At 54.0% G+C, this 15,874-nt stretch overlaps 1 protein-coding gene across 1 annotated transcript; it reads left to right on the forward strand.

The window, feature by feature from the left end:
• Nucleotides 1–1,464: 1,464 nt before the first annotated feature.
• Nucleotides 1,465–4,353, forward strand: SOX17 (SRY-box transcription factor 17). The gene is made up of 2 exons (XM_042923682.1): nucleotides 1,465–1,948; nucleotides 2,555–4,353. Exons 1-2 carry the CDS (start codon nucleotides 1,642–1,644, stop codon nucleotides 3,466–3,468), a joined length of 1,221 nt encoding a protein of 406 aa, XP_042779616.1. The 5' UTR covers nucleotides 1,465–1,641; the 3' UTR covers nucleotides 3,469–4,353.
• The last annotated feature ends 11,521 nt before the right edge of the window (nucleotides 4,354–15,874 follow it).

Genomic DNA, 15,874 nt, shown 5'->3' on the forward strand with positions numbered 1-15,874 from the left:
GTGTGAAGGAGATTTGGGGGGTGGGGGGGGGACGGGTAGCGATGTCAGAGAAACTCAAGTCCAGGGGTTTCCTAAGGCGTCCCGTTCCTTTGTTTTTATGGATGCCACTAATAAGCAGACTTGACGGATGACTTTGTTACTCTAAATGTCACACAAAGAGCTGCAGATTTACCTCCCAGATCCCGGATGTAAGTCTCAGCTGTCTTCAAACCTTCACGGTAAACAAAGAACAACTGTTCTGGAGATTGATGTATTAATTTCTCTGCAAAGTTATGGAATTCGGTAGACATGGCTGTTAATTGCCTTTTAAAAACAACGCAAACATACAAACAAATACACAAACACGGACAGTTTGGTTTAGCGATCAAAGAGCTCAAAATCAGGGCAGACTCCTGGAGATGAATTCCTCTCCTCAACGGCTGTGATCTCAGGAAAGTTCCTTCACCTGTCTGTGTCTCCGGTTCCTATCTTGTAAAAGTGTCTACCTCCCAGAGTTACAAGAATAAACTAGTTTGCCAAGTGTGGAGGGCTGTGCCACGAAAGCGTAACGTAAGGGCTTGTTTAAAAATCCCACGGAAAAGATTTCAGATTTAAACACGAGTTTAATCTTCATTCAGAGTTTCATTTCAGTCCAAAGAAACGCATAGGAATCCCCCAAGAGCTACAGTTACTTTGCTGTGCAACTTTGCTGTGCTCTTTGCTCCATAAGCCGGGCATTTAGATACATATTGCCTCTAGTGTTACCACAATTTGCCTCTTTTACCGAACGCGTAGAAAACCTTTATGTTTCTCGTACATTTCGTGCACAGATTTCCAAGGGTTGCTTCATCGTTATGAATAAAGGTTTTGAATTCTTCGGGATGACGGAATATTGGCTACAGAATGTCATTCCGTATTTTATCTTGTTTTAGCAATTAGAATTCACCTCGGACATAGCATTTTGAGTGTAATAAACACAGCAAGCAGGTTGAGTCCTTGGGGAGGACCTTTTTATTTATTTATAAACTTTTTAACGTATGATCAGCAGTACCTACTACATTCAATAAAAACATTTGAAGAAGACACCCGCGGGGTTCCCCTGGAAGATAGCGAGGTCACCCGGCACTGAAACCCCTAGCTTCCATAATAGCTCAGTTTGTTCATCCGAACTGCCGTGGCCACGTTCTTCTACCCAGCGGTGCAGTGGACATTCCAGAAGGTGTTTCAGGAGTCCCTCTTCCCGAGTCGCAGGGAACGTGGCGCCAGAGCCCGGCTTCAGCCAGTTTTCCCGCGGGCAGGTGTAGCCTTGGGCGCGGGGCCGGGGGAGGGGAAAGGGAGGGCGTGGGGTTGAGCGGAGACTTGGGACTCCGGCGGCCGGCTGGGCGTGGGCCTAAGGACGCTCACCCGGCCCGCCCCCGCCACTCCATTGGCCACATCAGTGCAGAAAAGGGCCCGGGGCGCCCGCAGTGTCACTTGGCCGGCGGGGACGCGGTCTGCGCGGTGGGCTGGGTACCGCCCTGCAACGTCGCAGCGGGCTCGGGCCCGTGAGCCTGGAGCGGCCCGCCGGGCATCTGCGTCCCACGCTCCCACCCCCTCCCCCGCGTCGGGGGAGGCGGCGTGTCCGGCGGAGGGTGGTGGGGCGAGGGGCAGGGCTGGAGCGCCATGAGCAGCCCGGATGCGGGGTACGCCAGTGACGACCAGAGCCAGCCCCGCAGCGCGCTGCCCGCGGTGATGGCCGGGCTGGGCCCCTGTCCCTGGGCCGAGTCGTTGAGTCCCCTCGGGGACATGAAGGTGAAGGGCGAGGCGGCGGCGAGCAGCGGGGCGCCGGCCGGGGCGGCGGGCCGGGCCAAGGGCGAGTCTCGCATCCGGCGGCCGATGAACGCCTTCATGGTGTGGGCCAAGGACGAGCGCAAGCGCCTGGCGCAGCAGAACCCGGACCTGCACAACGCCGAGTTGAGCAAGATGCTGGGTGAGTCCAGCGCGGGACCCAGGGTGGAGCGAGTCGCGGGGACGCTTCCTTGAGCCCAGGAGGGCGCGTGCCCGGCGCTCCGGGCCAGTGGTGTGCGGCCGCCAGGGTCGGCTCCCCTCCCGCCTAGGCCCCTCTCCCTACCCTCCAAACGGTTTCTCTGTCGTCCGGGCCCGGGTCACCCGGGTGACCGGGGGCTCGGCCGCGACGACCCTGGGGAAGCGGCGTCCCCGCGCGTCCCGGCCGCGGCCAGGGTATCCCAGGAGCCAAGCCGGCTTGGTCCTGCCGGTTCCCGACCCCTTCCCCGGGGAGGGGACGTTTTCAGTTCCGTGAAAGCCCGGGGATGGGTGAACTAGGGCCCTGCTTCCAGGAGGCTACAAGAAGGCAGGGATGCCCTTTTAGAGGACGCGCGCTCTCCCGGCTTCCCCAAGGGTTCGCGCTCCGCTCGGCCTCCGGGGTCGCAGACGCTCACTCTTCCACGCGACCTCTTCCTCCCTCTAGCTGCACAAGTAGGGGTCGGAGGGGAGAGGTGGGGCCAGGCGAGGGCCCGGGAGCGGGAGCTCGGAGAGTAAGCCCCGCGCCCCTCTCCCCCCTTCTGCGCCCACGCAGGCAAGTCGTGGAAAGCGCTGACGCTGGCGGAGAAGCGACCCTTCGTGGAGGAGGCCGAGCGGCTGCGCGTGCAACACATGCAGGACCACCCCAACTACAAGTACCGGCCCCGCAGGCGCAAGCAGGTGAAGCGACTCAAGCGGGTGGAGGGCGGCTTCCTGCACGGCCTCGCCGACACGCAGGCCGCCTCGCTGGGCCCGGAGGGCGGCCGCGTGGCCATGGACGGCCTGGGCCTGCCCTTCCCCGAGCAGGGCTTCCCCGCGGGCCCGCCGCTGCTGCCGCCTCACCTGGGCGCCCACTACCGCGACTGCCAGGGACTGGGCGCGCCCCCGCTCGACGGCTACCCGCTGCCCACGCCGGACACGTCCCCGCTGGACGGCGTGGAGCCCGACCCGGCCTTCTTCGCCGCGCCGCTGCCCGGGGACTGCCCGGCGGCCGGCCCCTACAGCTACCCGCAGGCCTCGGACTACGCGGGGCCCCCCGAGCCGCCCGTCGGCCCCGTGCACTCCCGCCTCGGCCTGGAGCAGGCGGGCCCTGCCCTGCCGGGCCACGTGGCGCCCCCCAGCGCCCTGCAGCTGTACTACAACGCCCTTAGCTCGCCGGCGGCGGGCGGCGGGCGCGGCTTCCCCATGCAGCCCCCGCAGCCCCCGCCGGGCCCCGGGCAGCCGTCGCCCCCTCCCGAGGCGCTGCCCTGCCGCGACGGCGCGGACCCGAGCCAGCCCGCCGAGCTCCTCGGGGAGGTGGACCGCACGGAATTTGAACAGTATCTGCACTTTGTGTGCAAGCCCGAGATGGGGCTCCCCTACCAGGGGCCTGACTCCAGCGTGACCCTCCCAGACAGCCACGGGGCCATCTCCTCGGTGGTTTCCGATGCCAGCTCTGCGGTATATTACTGCAACTATCCCGACGTCTGACGGCCCCCGATCCGACCCAGCCTGCAGGCCAGAAGCGCAGTGTTACTTCCCAGAGGAGCTGAGGACACCCTCAGCCTCACGTTGTTCTGTTTTGTTTCTAAGTTGCCTAGGCACGTAATTTATGGTAATTTATTTTGTCTGCCACTTGAACGGTGGGGGTGGGGGTGGGGGGGAGGAGAAAAATGTGAGGTTTGTTTTCAGACTTGTTCCGATTCTGGTTGCCCACAGTTGCCTGGTCAAAGCCCCGTTTCCCGGTTCGAGCGGACCAGTTTTGAGTATGTCCCCGAGTAACTTGCTCCGTTTGCTGAAAACCGATTGATCAAAACCACTTTTGCCTTGGGTGTGTTTTCTCAATCTTTAAAAAAAAAAAAATAAATAAAATCTGGAATCCCTTTTCACTCTGCTGGTGCCTCTGTCACAAAAGCCACTTTTTGAGATGAATGTTAAGTATGGGCAGCGTTGGGAACATGTTAATGAGGTTCAATGTCTAGCGGGAGCTCCTGCGAATTTCTCCTTCTCGTTTTTTTGGTAGAACTGACTTCAAGGACGAAACTTAAAAGACGAACGTTTGGATAGCTAAGGTTTTGGTTTTGGCAAGGGCAAAAACCTCCTGGCATGAGCCTATGTTCTGCATTTCCGTGATTTTAGCTTCTAAAAAGTAATGGTCAATCTTAACACCATAGGAATTTTAATTTCTAGTATATCGCTTTCACCAGAGGGGAACATCCAAGTAATTTTGCTGTTCTAGTTGACTCTTGAGACCTGCCTAAAGAGGTTTTTGAAGTTTTCTTTGTCTGCATGTCACCAAGAGCCTGCACACTCCCTCTCAACACTGAATTTGCCAGTCTTCACACATCCACACCTTGGGAAGTAGTGTTACTGCATTAAAAATACTCTGAAGGAGTCACAAGAACGAATCCAAAGAAAATGTGCATTGTGACTTTAATTTGTTTTAAGTTTATTTAAGAGTATGAGCGTGGGAGGGGCAGAGAGAATCCCAAGCAGTCTCCCAGCTGGCGACCCACCAAGGTCTGCTCAGGTCATGCAGAGATCGTGACCTGAGCCAAGATCCAGTGGGACCCTTAACAGATTGGGCAACCAAAGTGCCCCCCCCCCCCCAGCTTTTTAAAGTTTATTTAGCATTGTGATCTTAACTTTTTTTTTTAATGTTTATTTAATTTTGAGAGAGACTGGGGCGCCTGGGTGGCTCAGGTCATGATCTCACGGTTCCTGAGTTCGAGCCCCGCATCGGGGTCTGTGCTGACAACTCAGAGCCCGGAGCCTGTTTCAGATTGTGTCTCCCTCTCTCTCTCTGACCCTCCCCCGTTCATCTTCTGTCTCTCTCTGTCTCAAAAGTAAATAAACATTAAAAAAAAAATTTTAATTTTGAGAGAGAGTGCAAGGGAGGGAGGGGCAGAGAGAGGGAGACAGAATCTGAAGCAGGCTCCAGGCTCCGAGCTGTCAGCACAGACCCCGATGCGGGGCTCGAACTCAGGAACGGTGAGATCATGACTTGCGCCGAAGTTGGAGCCAACCGACAACCACCCAGGCGCCCCCTGACACAGCAATGCTTAGACTTTGGAGAGATCCAGGGAGGACATGTAGGTAAAGTACAACTAAAGCTACAGTCCTAGGGTATCACTGTCCTGCCCTTCTAGGGAAGAAACTGAGTCACAGGGCGGCAAGGTAAGGGCTGACTGCAGTGGCCCTGCCCATCAGGTTTTGCATATTGACACGTAGTGGATACAGATGACTTTCGTTGGGCATTTCGCGTGCCAGGTGTTTCATCAATGAGATTTTGTACCAAGCTTGAGTCTGGTCAAGCCCTCGAGCTGCAGTGCTGTTCCCCACAACCCCTCCCCATCCCCATTGAAGAAAGTAGGCGCTGGAGCCCCCACCTGCCATGTATATGATGAAAGCGCGGCCATACGAGTCCTTAAAGCATATTTGTTCACTGTTTTCCTTTGCGCCAGGCTATATCTGTGGGCACTGGAAGAACTTGCACGCTGGTGGTAAGAAACTATGTAATTCTCCATACTGATAAACGCTACGGAGAAAAGGAAGGGGTAAGAGAATAACTTAAAGCATTTATCTTGAAGAGGGATATCTGAGCTGAGTGGTTGGCTGGATTCTTTCGAGAAATGGCAAGGTGGATATTTATCCCAAGGGGCCCCTGGATGCTAGGAATGTTTTGGACAGAAAGTTTCAGCAAGGAAAGGGGAGTCTATTTTGTTAAGCATAACAGAGGTTACATTAAAGATTTGAAATTCTAGGGGGGCCTGGGTGGCTTACTTGCTTAAGGGTCCAACTTTCTGCTCAGGTCATGATCTCACAGTTTGTGAGTTCAAGCCCCATGTCAGGCTCTGTGCAGACGTCTCAGAGCCTGGACCCTGCTTGGGATTCTCTGTCTCCCTCTTTCTCTGCCCCTCCCCTGCTTGTGTGCTCTATCACGCACACAACTCTGTCTCTCTCAAACATAAATAAACATTTCAAAAAAAATGTGAAATTCTGCAGTTCACTCCTGGGTTTTATCTACCACCTAATCCAATCTATTTGCTTCTAGTATTTTACCCTTTTCCACATTCTTTATTCCTCTGACCCTAGACAGGTCCTGCTTCCAGTCTGAGTTCCTTCCCCAGGATGTCCCCAGTTCCTACTAGATAAAGTGAGCAGAGGGGCCTCACTTGGTCAGGTTCAAGGCAGCGTCCCCAGTTGAAATCACACTAGGCATTTTAGCACACACTTGGCCCAAGGAGACTAAGTAGCACCCTCGGCTGTTACATCCTACAAAATTAGAAAAGACGAATAGGGAAAAGAAGAAAGGAGAAAAGCCGAGTGCTGAGGGGGGTGGAAGGGGATGGCGGAAGAATCAAAAGTCCCGTTAAGTTACATTCTTCACTATTTACCAGGTACAGGTGGGGAAATGATAAGAGCTAAAATTCTTAGGCAATTCCAATGCCTTTAACCCCAACAAAGGAGAGTTCGTTCTCACAGTAATTCTTGGGAGCGGAGGCATCCAGCCCATTTCTTTTCTTCCCTCAGGCAGACTTCAGGTGAAGTGGTCTCAGGGGCCAGACAGTGACTGCTTTTTGTTTCACTGTAGAAAGAAATACATGGGCACCTGGGTGACTCCGTTGAATGCCCGACTCCTGATCCCAGGGTGGTCAGGGACCAAGGCCCAGGTCAGGCTCTGCGCCGAGTGTGGACCCTGCTTCGGATTCCCTCTCTCCCTCCACCCCTCTCCCCTGCTTGTGCATGCACAGGCACGAGCGCGCACCCTCCCTGGGGGAGAAAAAAAAAAGAAAGGAAAAGAAACATACATGAAAGGTTGACGACACACTGCCCTTCCCCCACTGGGGAGGCGTGACAGCAGGTAAAAATGCAGGGCCATGCTCCCGGAGTTGTAAGCCCTCTTAGAGGTCTTGGCAATTTGAAATCGCTTTAGATGATAATCTGAGGAAAGCTAGGAAACTCCTCCCCAGGAGCGAGCACGCGCTTGCACGCGCGCGCGCACGCGCACACACATTTTAGACACAATTGTAGGCAATGGGACCCCTGGCAACCCATCCAAGGGTTGTGGGAATCTGAAACCCTCGGATTTAAAAGCCATCATGGTGATGTTTTGTTGGGAAGCACGGCACCCAAGCATCGAAGCAAAAAACCCAAACCAAACAAGTAGTTTCCTTTTATTTGAAAACGCAAAGAGCCACGTCAAGAACTCACTCACGTTACTGAGTCACTTGAGATAGGTGAATCAGGGAACGTGGGGAGGGGTATGTCTCTTTCTCAAAGTATAAAAGGAAGAACCCATGATGCCCTGCCAACGTGAATGTATGATTTTTGCCTTTGTGCAGTTGTGATGGCGGGAGTGAGTCCCCAGGGTTGGCCTCCATTGAACCGTACCTTGGGTGTGTATAACCTCGTATAAGCTGCTTGTGCCATGTGGGTTGGACCCGCTACTCTAACCCAACAGAATGGAGTAGACGAGATGCAGTGTCAGCCTGGGGACCAACCCCTAAGAGAGCCCCGCAGGCTGTTTCCTGTGCTCCTGGGAGGTCTGAGCTACGTAAGGGGTAAGCAGTGCAGTTACCAAGGTGGGGAGACCATTTGGAGAGACCCCACGGAGAGGAGCGACCCTGTGACTCCATGCCAAAGTTGGGGAGCTCGGTCTTACCGACAGCTGACTCCATCTGCCCTGCCAGCATCTGACTGTAACTTAAGGGAGGCCAGGGGAAGAAAATGCCCAGATGAGCTCAGGCAATCCACAGGTGGCAAAGACTTAGAAAAAACGGTTTCCATGCACTACTGAGCTTTGGGTGAGCTTTGTTATGTAGCAACCGATGATTGAAATAGATGTTACAGTTAAATCACCCTTTCTTATTTTTAACTACAGGAATGGGGGCCCCGGTGGGCAAACCAAGAAAGGAGCATGGGGCCTGCCAGAGACACAAGTATAGTTTTAACGTGAAGGACAGAATGTACAGCTAGGACAACTCTGTGATCTCGCCAAACGTATAGAATCTTCTTTCCCCAAGCGACTCAACGAAGTGGCCACAACGGGTTTGTAAAAAATGTTAAATTGGCCTCCGTTTTTGGCGATTTAATTTTGGAAGCAAATACGTAAAGGATACCTTGCTTGCCTGGAACCCCCACTCCCCACCCCTGCCCGGCCCTTGTAGGTACTTTAGAAGTGTGTCAGGAGGTGGGACTCCAGCCCTTTTATGGGCGGGGATATCCTGACTCATCCCAGCGGAGCCTACACACCTTTGAGAGACCCCCGTAAAACGTAAGAGGGTATGTTCTTTCTCACGGAGACACTGTGAGAAAGAACTCTCTATTTTTTTTTTTTTTTTTTACGTTTATTTTTGAGACAGAGACAGAGCATGAACGGGGGAGGGGCAAACAGAGAGGGAGACACAGAATCGGAAGCAGGCTCCAGGCTCTCAGCCATCAGCCCAGAGCCCGACACGGGGCTCGAACTCACGGTCTGTGAGATCATGACCTGAGCTGAAGTCAGACGCTTAACCGACCGAGCCACCCAGGCGCCCCGGTACCACATCTGTATTAAGGCCACCAGGGTGGGTGTGATAAATTACAAATAAGCTGGCTACTTATCGAAGCAGCTAGTAGATGATATCAAAACGACACTGTATCTCTCACTTATTCTTCTTCTTTCAGAAGATCGTTGTACCTTTCATTTGAATCACACCGCAAAAGACATCATCAGCTTGTTCTTTATCGGCTTGCTGATGTCAGAGAAATCACCTACAAGCAAAAGGAATTCAAAACAAACGGAATGGGGGTACTATGAACCAAAGTATATCATTTGTGTCTAACATTTTCAAAGGTCCCGCTTCGTTTTGTTTTTAAAACCCAGAATGGTGCCTGTCACATAATAGATGTTCAACCTTCCCTTCCTCTCCCCTCTCCCCTTTGATTTCTTTGGACAAGGCTGGACACGGAGAGAGATTTTACATCCATGATTTGAGCATGGGTTTATTCTTCCCGGTTACAAGGTGCCTCCTTCTGAGTCCGTCTCTTCTTTAATTTTGATTGTAACACCGGTCCCTACCTTCCTTCTAATGAGATTTGCTGTTTGCACTGTTCCCCTTGCACAAACACGGAAACCTCACCACTGGCTTTATTCAAGACTCTGGATATTAAAAATTCCTAATGCAGTACGAAACAATATTTAAATAATGTTTCTTGGTGCAGTATAAAACTTCCTGGTGTTAGTATACAGCAAGGGCTACATAAGTCGTGGCTTTGATAACAGTGAGGTTCTTTACTATGACGTTCTCTACAGCTCAGGTCCGAACAACAATTTGGCTTAATAAAAAAAAGAAAAAAAACTTTAAAAAATCTTACTCTTGCTGAAGACATTTTGGACTTTAACCAAATCCTTAAACGTTTTGCCAAAGTCAAATTCATAACAAGTTCCCCAAACTGCTGTTTCTCTACAGGATGATTTGTGAAGTTATACACCGTGTGGAGATTCAGATGAGCATAAGTAGCAGGAGACCTGTCGTAGATCCAGCTTTTTCCAGGATCGTGGCCCATGCTCACGCTGCTGGGAATCAGTGACCTCCCTTGTACCTGATCTATTGTTAAGCAAGAACAAGAAGAATTTTGGCCAGGGGCGCCTGGGTGGCTCAGTCGGTTGGGCGTCCGACTTCAGCTCAGGTCATGATCTCGCGGTCCATGAGTTCGAGCCCCGCGTCGGGCTCTGGGCTGATGCCTCAAAGCCTGGAGCCTGCTTCCAATTCTGTGTCTCCCTCTCTCTCTGCCCCTCCCCCGTTCATGCTCTGTCTCTCTCTGTCTCAAAAATAAATAAACGTTAAAAAAAAAATTAAATAAAAAAAAAAAGAATTTTGGCCAGTTTGGGGTAGGTTGACCAGTTGTCTGGTCTCTCTGATTCTTCTGGCTTGCAGGAGAGCTCCTGGGGCAGAGACTGTCTGTTTTCATTTTGTATCACCTGACCAGGCACCTCGTAAGAGCTCAGAAAATTGCCTGCCTACATGTTTGTTAGTGAGTACCTCAGTTTTCCACCAGGGATTCATGAAGAACCTGCTTTGCTTTGCTTCTATTGGAAACAGTCACCAGCCTCTGTAACTCCTTTCTCCTGAAAACGGTGTCAGAACATCAAATTTAAGGACACGAGAATAAGATATCGGAGCCAGGAGCAGAGAACGGCTGGACAGTGCCGTGAGTGGTGGTGTTCTAAAAGAAGACTGCATTTTGAGTCAGAAGTTTGTCTGGTTTAGCAGCTTAGCTTTGTGAGTCTGGAGAAGTCACCAGTCTTTTTCTGCACTCCAGTCTGCTCATCTGAAAAAAATAGGGATAGCAATAAGAGCCCCGACTTCCTGCCTGGATGGGTGTAGGGACAAGTGAGGTTGTGCTAAAAGGATTGCTTCAGTGCCCCAGAAAATGCTCTCTCCTTTCTCTGCCCGTCTTTACCTTCTGATTTTGTGTATATCTATCCCAGCCGACTTGGGGGACTTAATTTCATGATTCCATTGGAAAAGAGAAGACAAGAGGAACTCACCTCCCCCTGGTGCTTTGATTAGCGGATTGAGAATTTTACAGCCTTGTAGCACTGCCCATATTAGCTGGAAACACAGATCATCTGTGTTTCACTCTGAACGTCAGGCAGCTCAGCCTGTTTGATTATAAAATGAGACTAGAAGTAATTGCCACTTGAAGAAGAACTTCATACAGAATGCCTCCGTTCCTAGGAACTCCCATTCCACATGAAAAACTCAAGGTCTTTGTCAAGGGACAGGTAATTGGGACACACTGAATGCAATATCAAGGCTGCTAGCATTCATCATTCAGGCCAGCCTTCTCCCCACCAATCAGTTTCTCAAATCCTACATTGTATTTGCATGCCATTTTCTTTTTCAGGACTGAACAGAGTTGGAACTATTGAGGGTGAATAAGCAGACTGGAATGGGGAAGGACAGCAAATTGAGAAATAAATTCTCACTTCCGAGCCATACTGAAACTTGATACTCGGGTTTGCCAATCGCTCTGTCCTCAGAAGTTCTTTCCTCGGGGCTATGGTAGGTGGGGTGAAGAGAAGAAAATTCTCCGATGTCCTTGAAATGAATGAACAACTTTATGGTGGTTCCCTAGGTAGGCGATTCTCCTGTTTATTTTAATAAATCCGGGAGTGGGGGCATGTGAAAACATTAGCAGGGATTGCCGATGCACACACACAGACCAAGGACATTAAACTGAAAAGGGCTTAGTGAGATTTTAAGAGGGAGAAATAAGAAAAGAATTTTACAAGTTTATAGTTTCAGTAAAGAGATTGTGGGTATAGAAAGTAGAGTTTTTATTTACTCATCTTAAAAATAATTCGAAAAATTTAAGTGACGCACATACTCACAAACAAGAAACGTGACGAATGGGCTAATAATATAAACAGTTGTAGGAAGATTCTGTGCTTCTCCCCAGCCCCAGTTCAACCAATCCTTCTGGGGTGGGGTTGTACTGGGCGTTAGGTACATACCATATAACTCTGTTCCTCTGGAGGTTGATTAATTAATATGCCTGGGCAGCTAATTCTGTGTTTATCACAGAATTAGGCATTGACTTCCTAGTCTAAACGCTAAGCATTTCCACCGAAGGTAGTTATACCTTATTTCCAACCCTTCTATTGGTTGCCTTTGCCTGTTAAATTACTAAGATTACACACCTTTCTCTCCATCCATCACAAAGGCGGGAAGTCTTTCCTCCCCCCTGTGAGAGGTCTGGATTCTGTGGCTCCCACTCCCCCCTCCCCCCGCGGCACGCCTGTCTACAGCACAGGTGGGTATTTGTGACCATCTTTTTCCATTTTTCTTCCTTCCTTCCTCCCTCCCTCCCTCCCTCCTTCCCTCCCTCTTTCTTTCTTTCTTTCTTTCTTTCTTTCTTTCTTTCTTTCTTTCTTTCTTTCTTTCTTCTCACTCTCTCTCTCTTTGATGGGAAGACAGAAGGAATACTTAGTCACGCGTCATATGGAAAGCTATCCATTTTTACGTCATTTCAATCAATCCCAGACAGTGGGCACCGCTTACCGCCGTGGTTGTAATTTTAAACCCACACACTTTTCACACCCACTAGAGAAGAGAAGTAGCGTCTCTAAAGCTTTACGCTAAGAGAAAAATACAGGCCTGTAAAGGGGCATCCCTGAGCTCAGAGAAACACAGGCCTGTAAAGGGGCATCCCTGAGCTCTGCGGTCCGGTTTCCACCCCCACCCCCCACCCCCGCCCCGCCTCTTGCCCCTCGAGGTCCCGGCGAGGCTGCGGCGTTTCCCTCCTGCGTCTCGGAGCAGAAGAGGCCCTGGAACCCCGGGGCGCCGCGCTGCCCTCGCCAGCAGTCGGCACTCCGGCTGCCATTAATTCGGGGTAACATTTTAACAAGACTTTGCAGTGACTTTAATTTAGAAGGCCAAAGATCTCACGTTTGGTGCTTTAAAACACAAAAAGCCGGGAGTGTGGGTCCAGTAGAGCACCGCCAGCGAGGCCACCCTGGTAACGAGGACCCAAGGACTGAGACGTCGTGCGCTTGCGTCGAGGCGTTAGCTTTGTGGCCTGGTGCCCGCCCAGCGCGGGTACACTCGGCCTGAAACGAATCCGGTTCCAAGGTGAGAACGAGGGCTCCGCTTTTGTGCTGGTCCGGGAGCCTGCCTGCCGCGCGCAGGCTTCAGAAGGTCGTCTGGACGTGACATCCGGGACTGACTTTGCTCTGGCAGGGGAGGGGGTTTGGGTCTCGGCGGGCTATTTTCTGCTGCGCGTAAAATTGAACCCAGTATCCGCGGGCTGCGCTTTACCGAGCGAACGGAGTTCGCGGCCGCGTCTGTGCCGTCCCGGCGGCGGGAGCGCCGGTTCTCCGTGGGCCACATCGGTGCAGAAAGGGCCGGTGCCCCGGGCGCCCGCAGTGTCACTGTGCCGGCGAGGGCGCTGGCCGCGCGGCGGGCTGGGACTGGCCAGGAGCGGCGGCGGCGGCGGGTCCGGCGCGGAGCAGCGCCCGGGACATGCCCCACCCTCGCTTCTACCCCCTCCCGGGCGTCGGGGCTGGTGGCGGGTCCCGCGGAGGGTGGGGTTGGGTTAGGGGGCGCGGGGCGGCGGTGACGACCAGAGCCAGCCCCGCCGCGCGCTGCCCGCCGGCATGACCGGGTTGGGCACCTGCCCCGGGGCCGAGTCGCCGACCCCCTCGGGGACAGGAAGGTGCAGGGGGAGGCGGCTGGGAGCAGCGGGGCGCCGGCCGGGGCGGCGGGGCCCAGCCAAGGGCGAGTCTCGCATCCGGCGCCTTCTAGGTGTGGCCGAGACTGAGCGCCATCGGCTCGCGCCGGGACGGACCCCGCGGGCCGCTCGGACGCGGGGGCCCGGGGGGGGGGGGGGAGACACAGCGTGGGGGCGAGGGCGAAGATAACTGGGAAGGACTTGGGAGGAGTGGGCTTTTGCGGGGCAGGTGCCGGGAAAATCCTGGGTCCCGCGTCAGTGGCTTTACCCTTGAGAACTCGCTCCTAAAGGGGTTTTTACCTCCAGGGAAACCATGGAGCAGCAGGTGCACAATTGTCTTGGGGGCGGGAGATGAAATTTTAAAAAAGGGTCGAGAGCAAACTCTCGACCATCGCCAGGTATAAATGTTAACACGAAATTTTGCGCGTTGGGGAAAGGTTTTAAAGGTGTCAGCTAACCAGGCAAGGCCCTCTGCAAAAGGAAACTCGAATGCTCTTATAAAGAGCGGATTTCTTCTTCTCAGGTAAGAAATGGGGAGATCGATACAAACGAAACTGTTGGGTCATTGATTGGAGCCGGAAATGCATTCAACAGCACCTTTCAGACAGATGTGCAAAGCTTGAGAATTTCAAGCGATACAAGCTGTGGTCTTGGGCTCTTTTTTTTTCCAGAGGCTGAAATTTGTGTTAGAAAAGCCGGGGACGGTGGCCTCTAGTTGTGAAAAGTTCCAGCTCATTCCGCTTTCAGTCTTTTGAAGTTGAGGGAGAGTTTGTTTTTCTTTTTTAACAGAAGGAATAACACGCCCGGACCTTATTTTCATCTTACTAATGTCAAATAATTGTCTTCCGCATAAATAGCTTTATTAAAATTTGTTTTCCTATTTTTAAATAAAAATTTAAGGAGCACTCCGAGGGAAAACTATTATCCCTGTCCCAGTCCGAACTTCAGTGATTCCCCTGGACACGTTATGTCCGCATCTACAATCACAAGGACAGGTCGGATTTTCTCCTTCTACCCCCCCCCCCCCCCCCCCCAACTAATGGGATCACATTTTCCCTGCTATTCTGCAGCTTGCCTTATCAGTCAACCTTATATTATTTGGCGTCCCTGTAGTTCTAGAAGACGGACCTCTATTTACTCTCGAGTGGGGTCAGCCGCACTGGTCCTGTCTCCAGTCCAACGTAACTGTGTATCTTGACTCAATCCTCTCCTGTACAGCTGAGTCCTAAGACTCCCTCTCACTCTTGTAAACACTGTGTGCCCACGAACCGATCGGAGAATACTTGCGCTTCAGGTACAGGAGAAGGGGGAAGAAAGGAAGAGGAAAAGGGGAAGAAATCGCACGCCCTGAGTGCAACCTTTTTTACGCAAAACATCAGTTCTTTCTGTACCCCGTTTCAGCCAGGCGATGGATGGAAAGTTCCGATGGCGGTGCTCCGTTCTGGACCCTGTCCTTAAGTTGCCTGCCTTCCTGGGGCCGGTGGTGGCCCTTCCAGGCAGCTCTCTGGGCCCGTCAAGGACTGTCATACTCTAAGACAGTCGGCTTCCCAAGACGCTGATTTGGCTGGAGTGGTGAAATCTGCCCCAGCAATCACTGGCCGGCGGACTTCCCGGTGCTCCCGTTCGGGCATCATGGTTAATATTAACTTCCACTATCACGCTCCCCGGGTTTGGACGAAAGAGCCTGCGGGGCGCCGCTTTTCGGACTTCCCTCCGGCTGGAGAGATGTCCGCACTCTGGGGGTTGGGAAGCAAGTCCACCCCCAGCCGAGGCGGACGTGAACGGAGGAGAGGCCTTCCTGGAGGCGGCGGCGCGGCGCCGGGCTCTGGCGGTACCCGCCTGGCGACCGGAAGTGGCTCCCCCGCCCCCACTCCTGACCGCAGGCGGCCGCGGGGTCAAGTACTTGACCTCCCCCCCCCCCCCCGCCCCGAGCAGGGCATCCCCGCGGGCCGCTGCGGTCCCTCATACGCGGGCGGCCACTGGCCCGACTGCCAGGGGGCGGGACGCGCCCCCAGCCCACGGCCGCCCACGCGGGACTCGTCTGGCGCAGGATCCGGCCTTCTGCACCGTGTGCGGCTGCCTCGGGGCCGTCCGGCGACCCCTACACCCTTGCGGCTCCGGGGGGGCCCCTCCGGCCACAGGCACCCGGGCTAGGCCCCCCCAAGCCCCGGGCCTGGCCGCGTGGAGCCTGGCCGCGTGGAGCCTCGCGGCGCCCGCCAGCGCCCCCTAGCGCCCCGCGCGCGTCCTACGGCGGGAAGCCCTCCCCGCGGGGCCCCGGGCGGCGGGCGCGGCCTCCCCAGGCAGCCGCGGCCGCACCGGCCAGGCCCCCGGCCTCCTCCCCAGGCGCTGCCCCGCCCCGACGGCGAGCACCGACCCAGCCGCGGCCTCCCGCGGGGCCGCTCGGGCGCGGGCTCCAGTCCTCGCCTCTGTCCCCCGGCGTCCGTTGCCAGTGCACGGAGCGTTGCCGCAGCCGTCACAACGCGCGAAGCGTTCCTGGCTTTCTCCCAACCGACGTTTGAGCGAGAACAACGTTTAACGTTGTTAGCCTCTCAAAGGCGAGGCACCAGGGCGCCTGGGTGGCTCGGTCGATTGGGCGGCCGACCTGGGCTCCGGCTCAGGTCTAGATCTCAAGGTGTGTGAGTTCGAGCCCCGCGTCGGGCTCTGTGCTGACAGCTCG

This window comes from Panthera leo, chromosome F2 (genome assembly GCF_018350215.1).
Source record: "Panthera leo isolate Ple1 chromosome F2, P.leo_Ple1_pat1.1, whole genome shotgun sequence".
NCBI classification, from domain to species: domain Eukaryota; kingdom Metazoa; phylum Chordata; class Mammalia; order Carnivora; family Felidae; genus Panthera; species Panthera leo.

What these genes read in the sequence shown, in the direction of transcription:
- SOX17 (XM_042923682.1), top strand. Translation starts at nt 1,642, where the DNA reads ATGAGCAGCCCGGATGCGGGGTACGCCAGTGACGACCAGAGCCAGCCC. An exon ending in CGAGTTGAGCAAGATGCTGG is followed by an intron (nt 1,949 to 2,554) that starts GTGAGTCCAGCG and finishes GCGCCCACGCAG; the next exon opens with GCAAGTCGTGGAAAGCGCTG.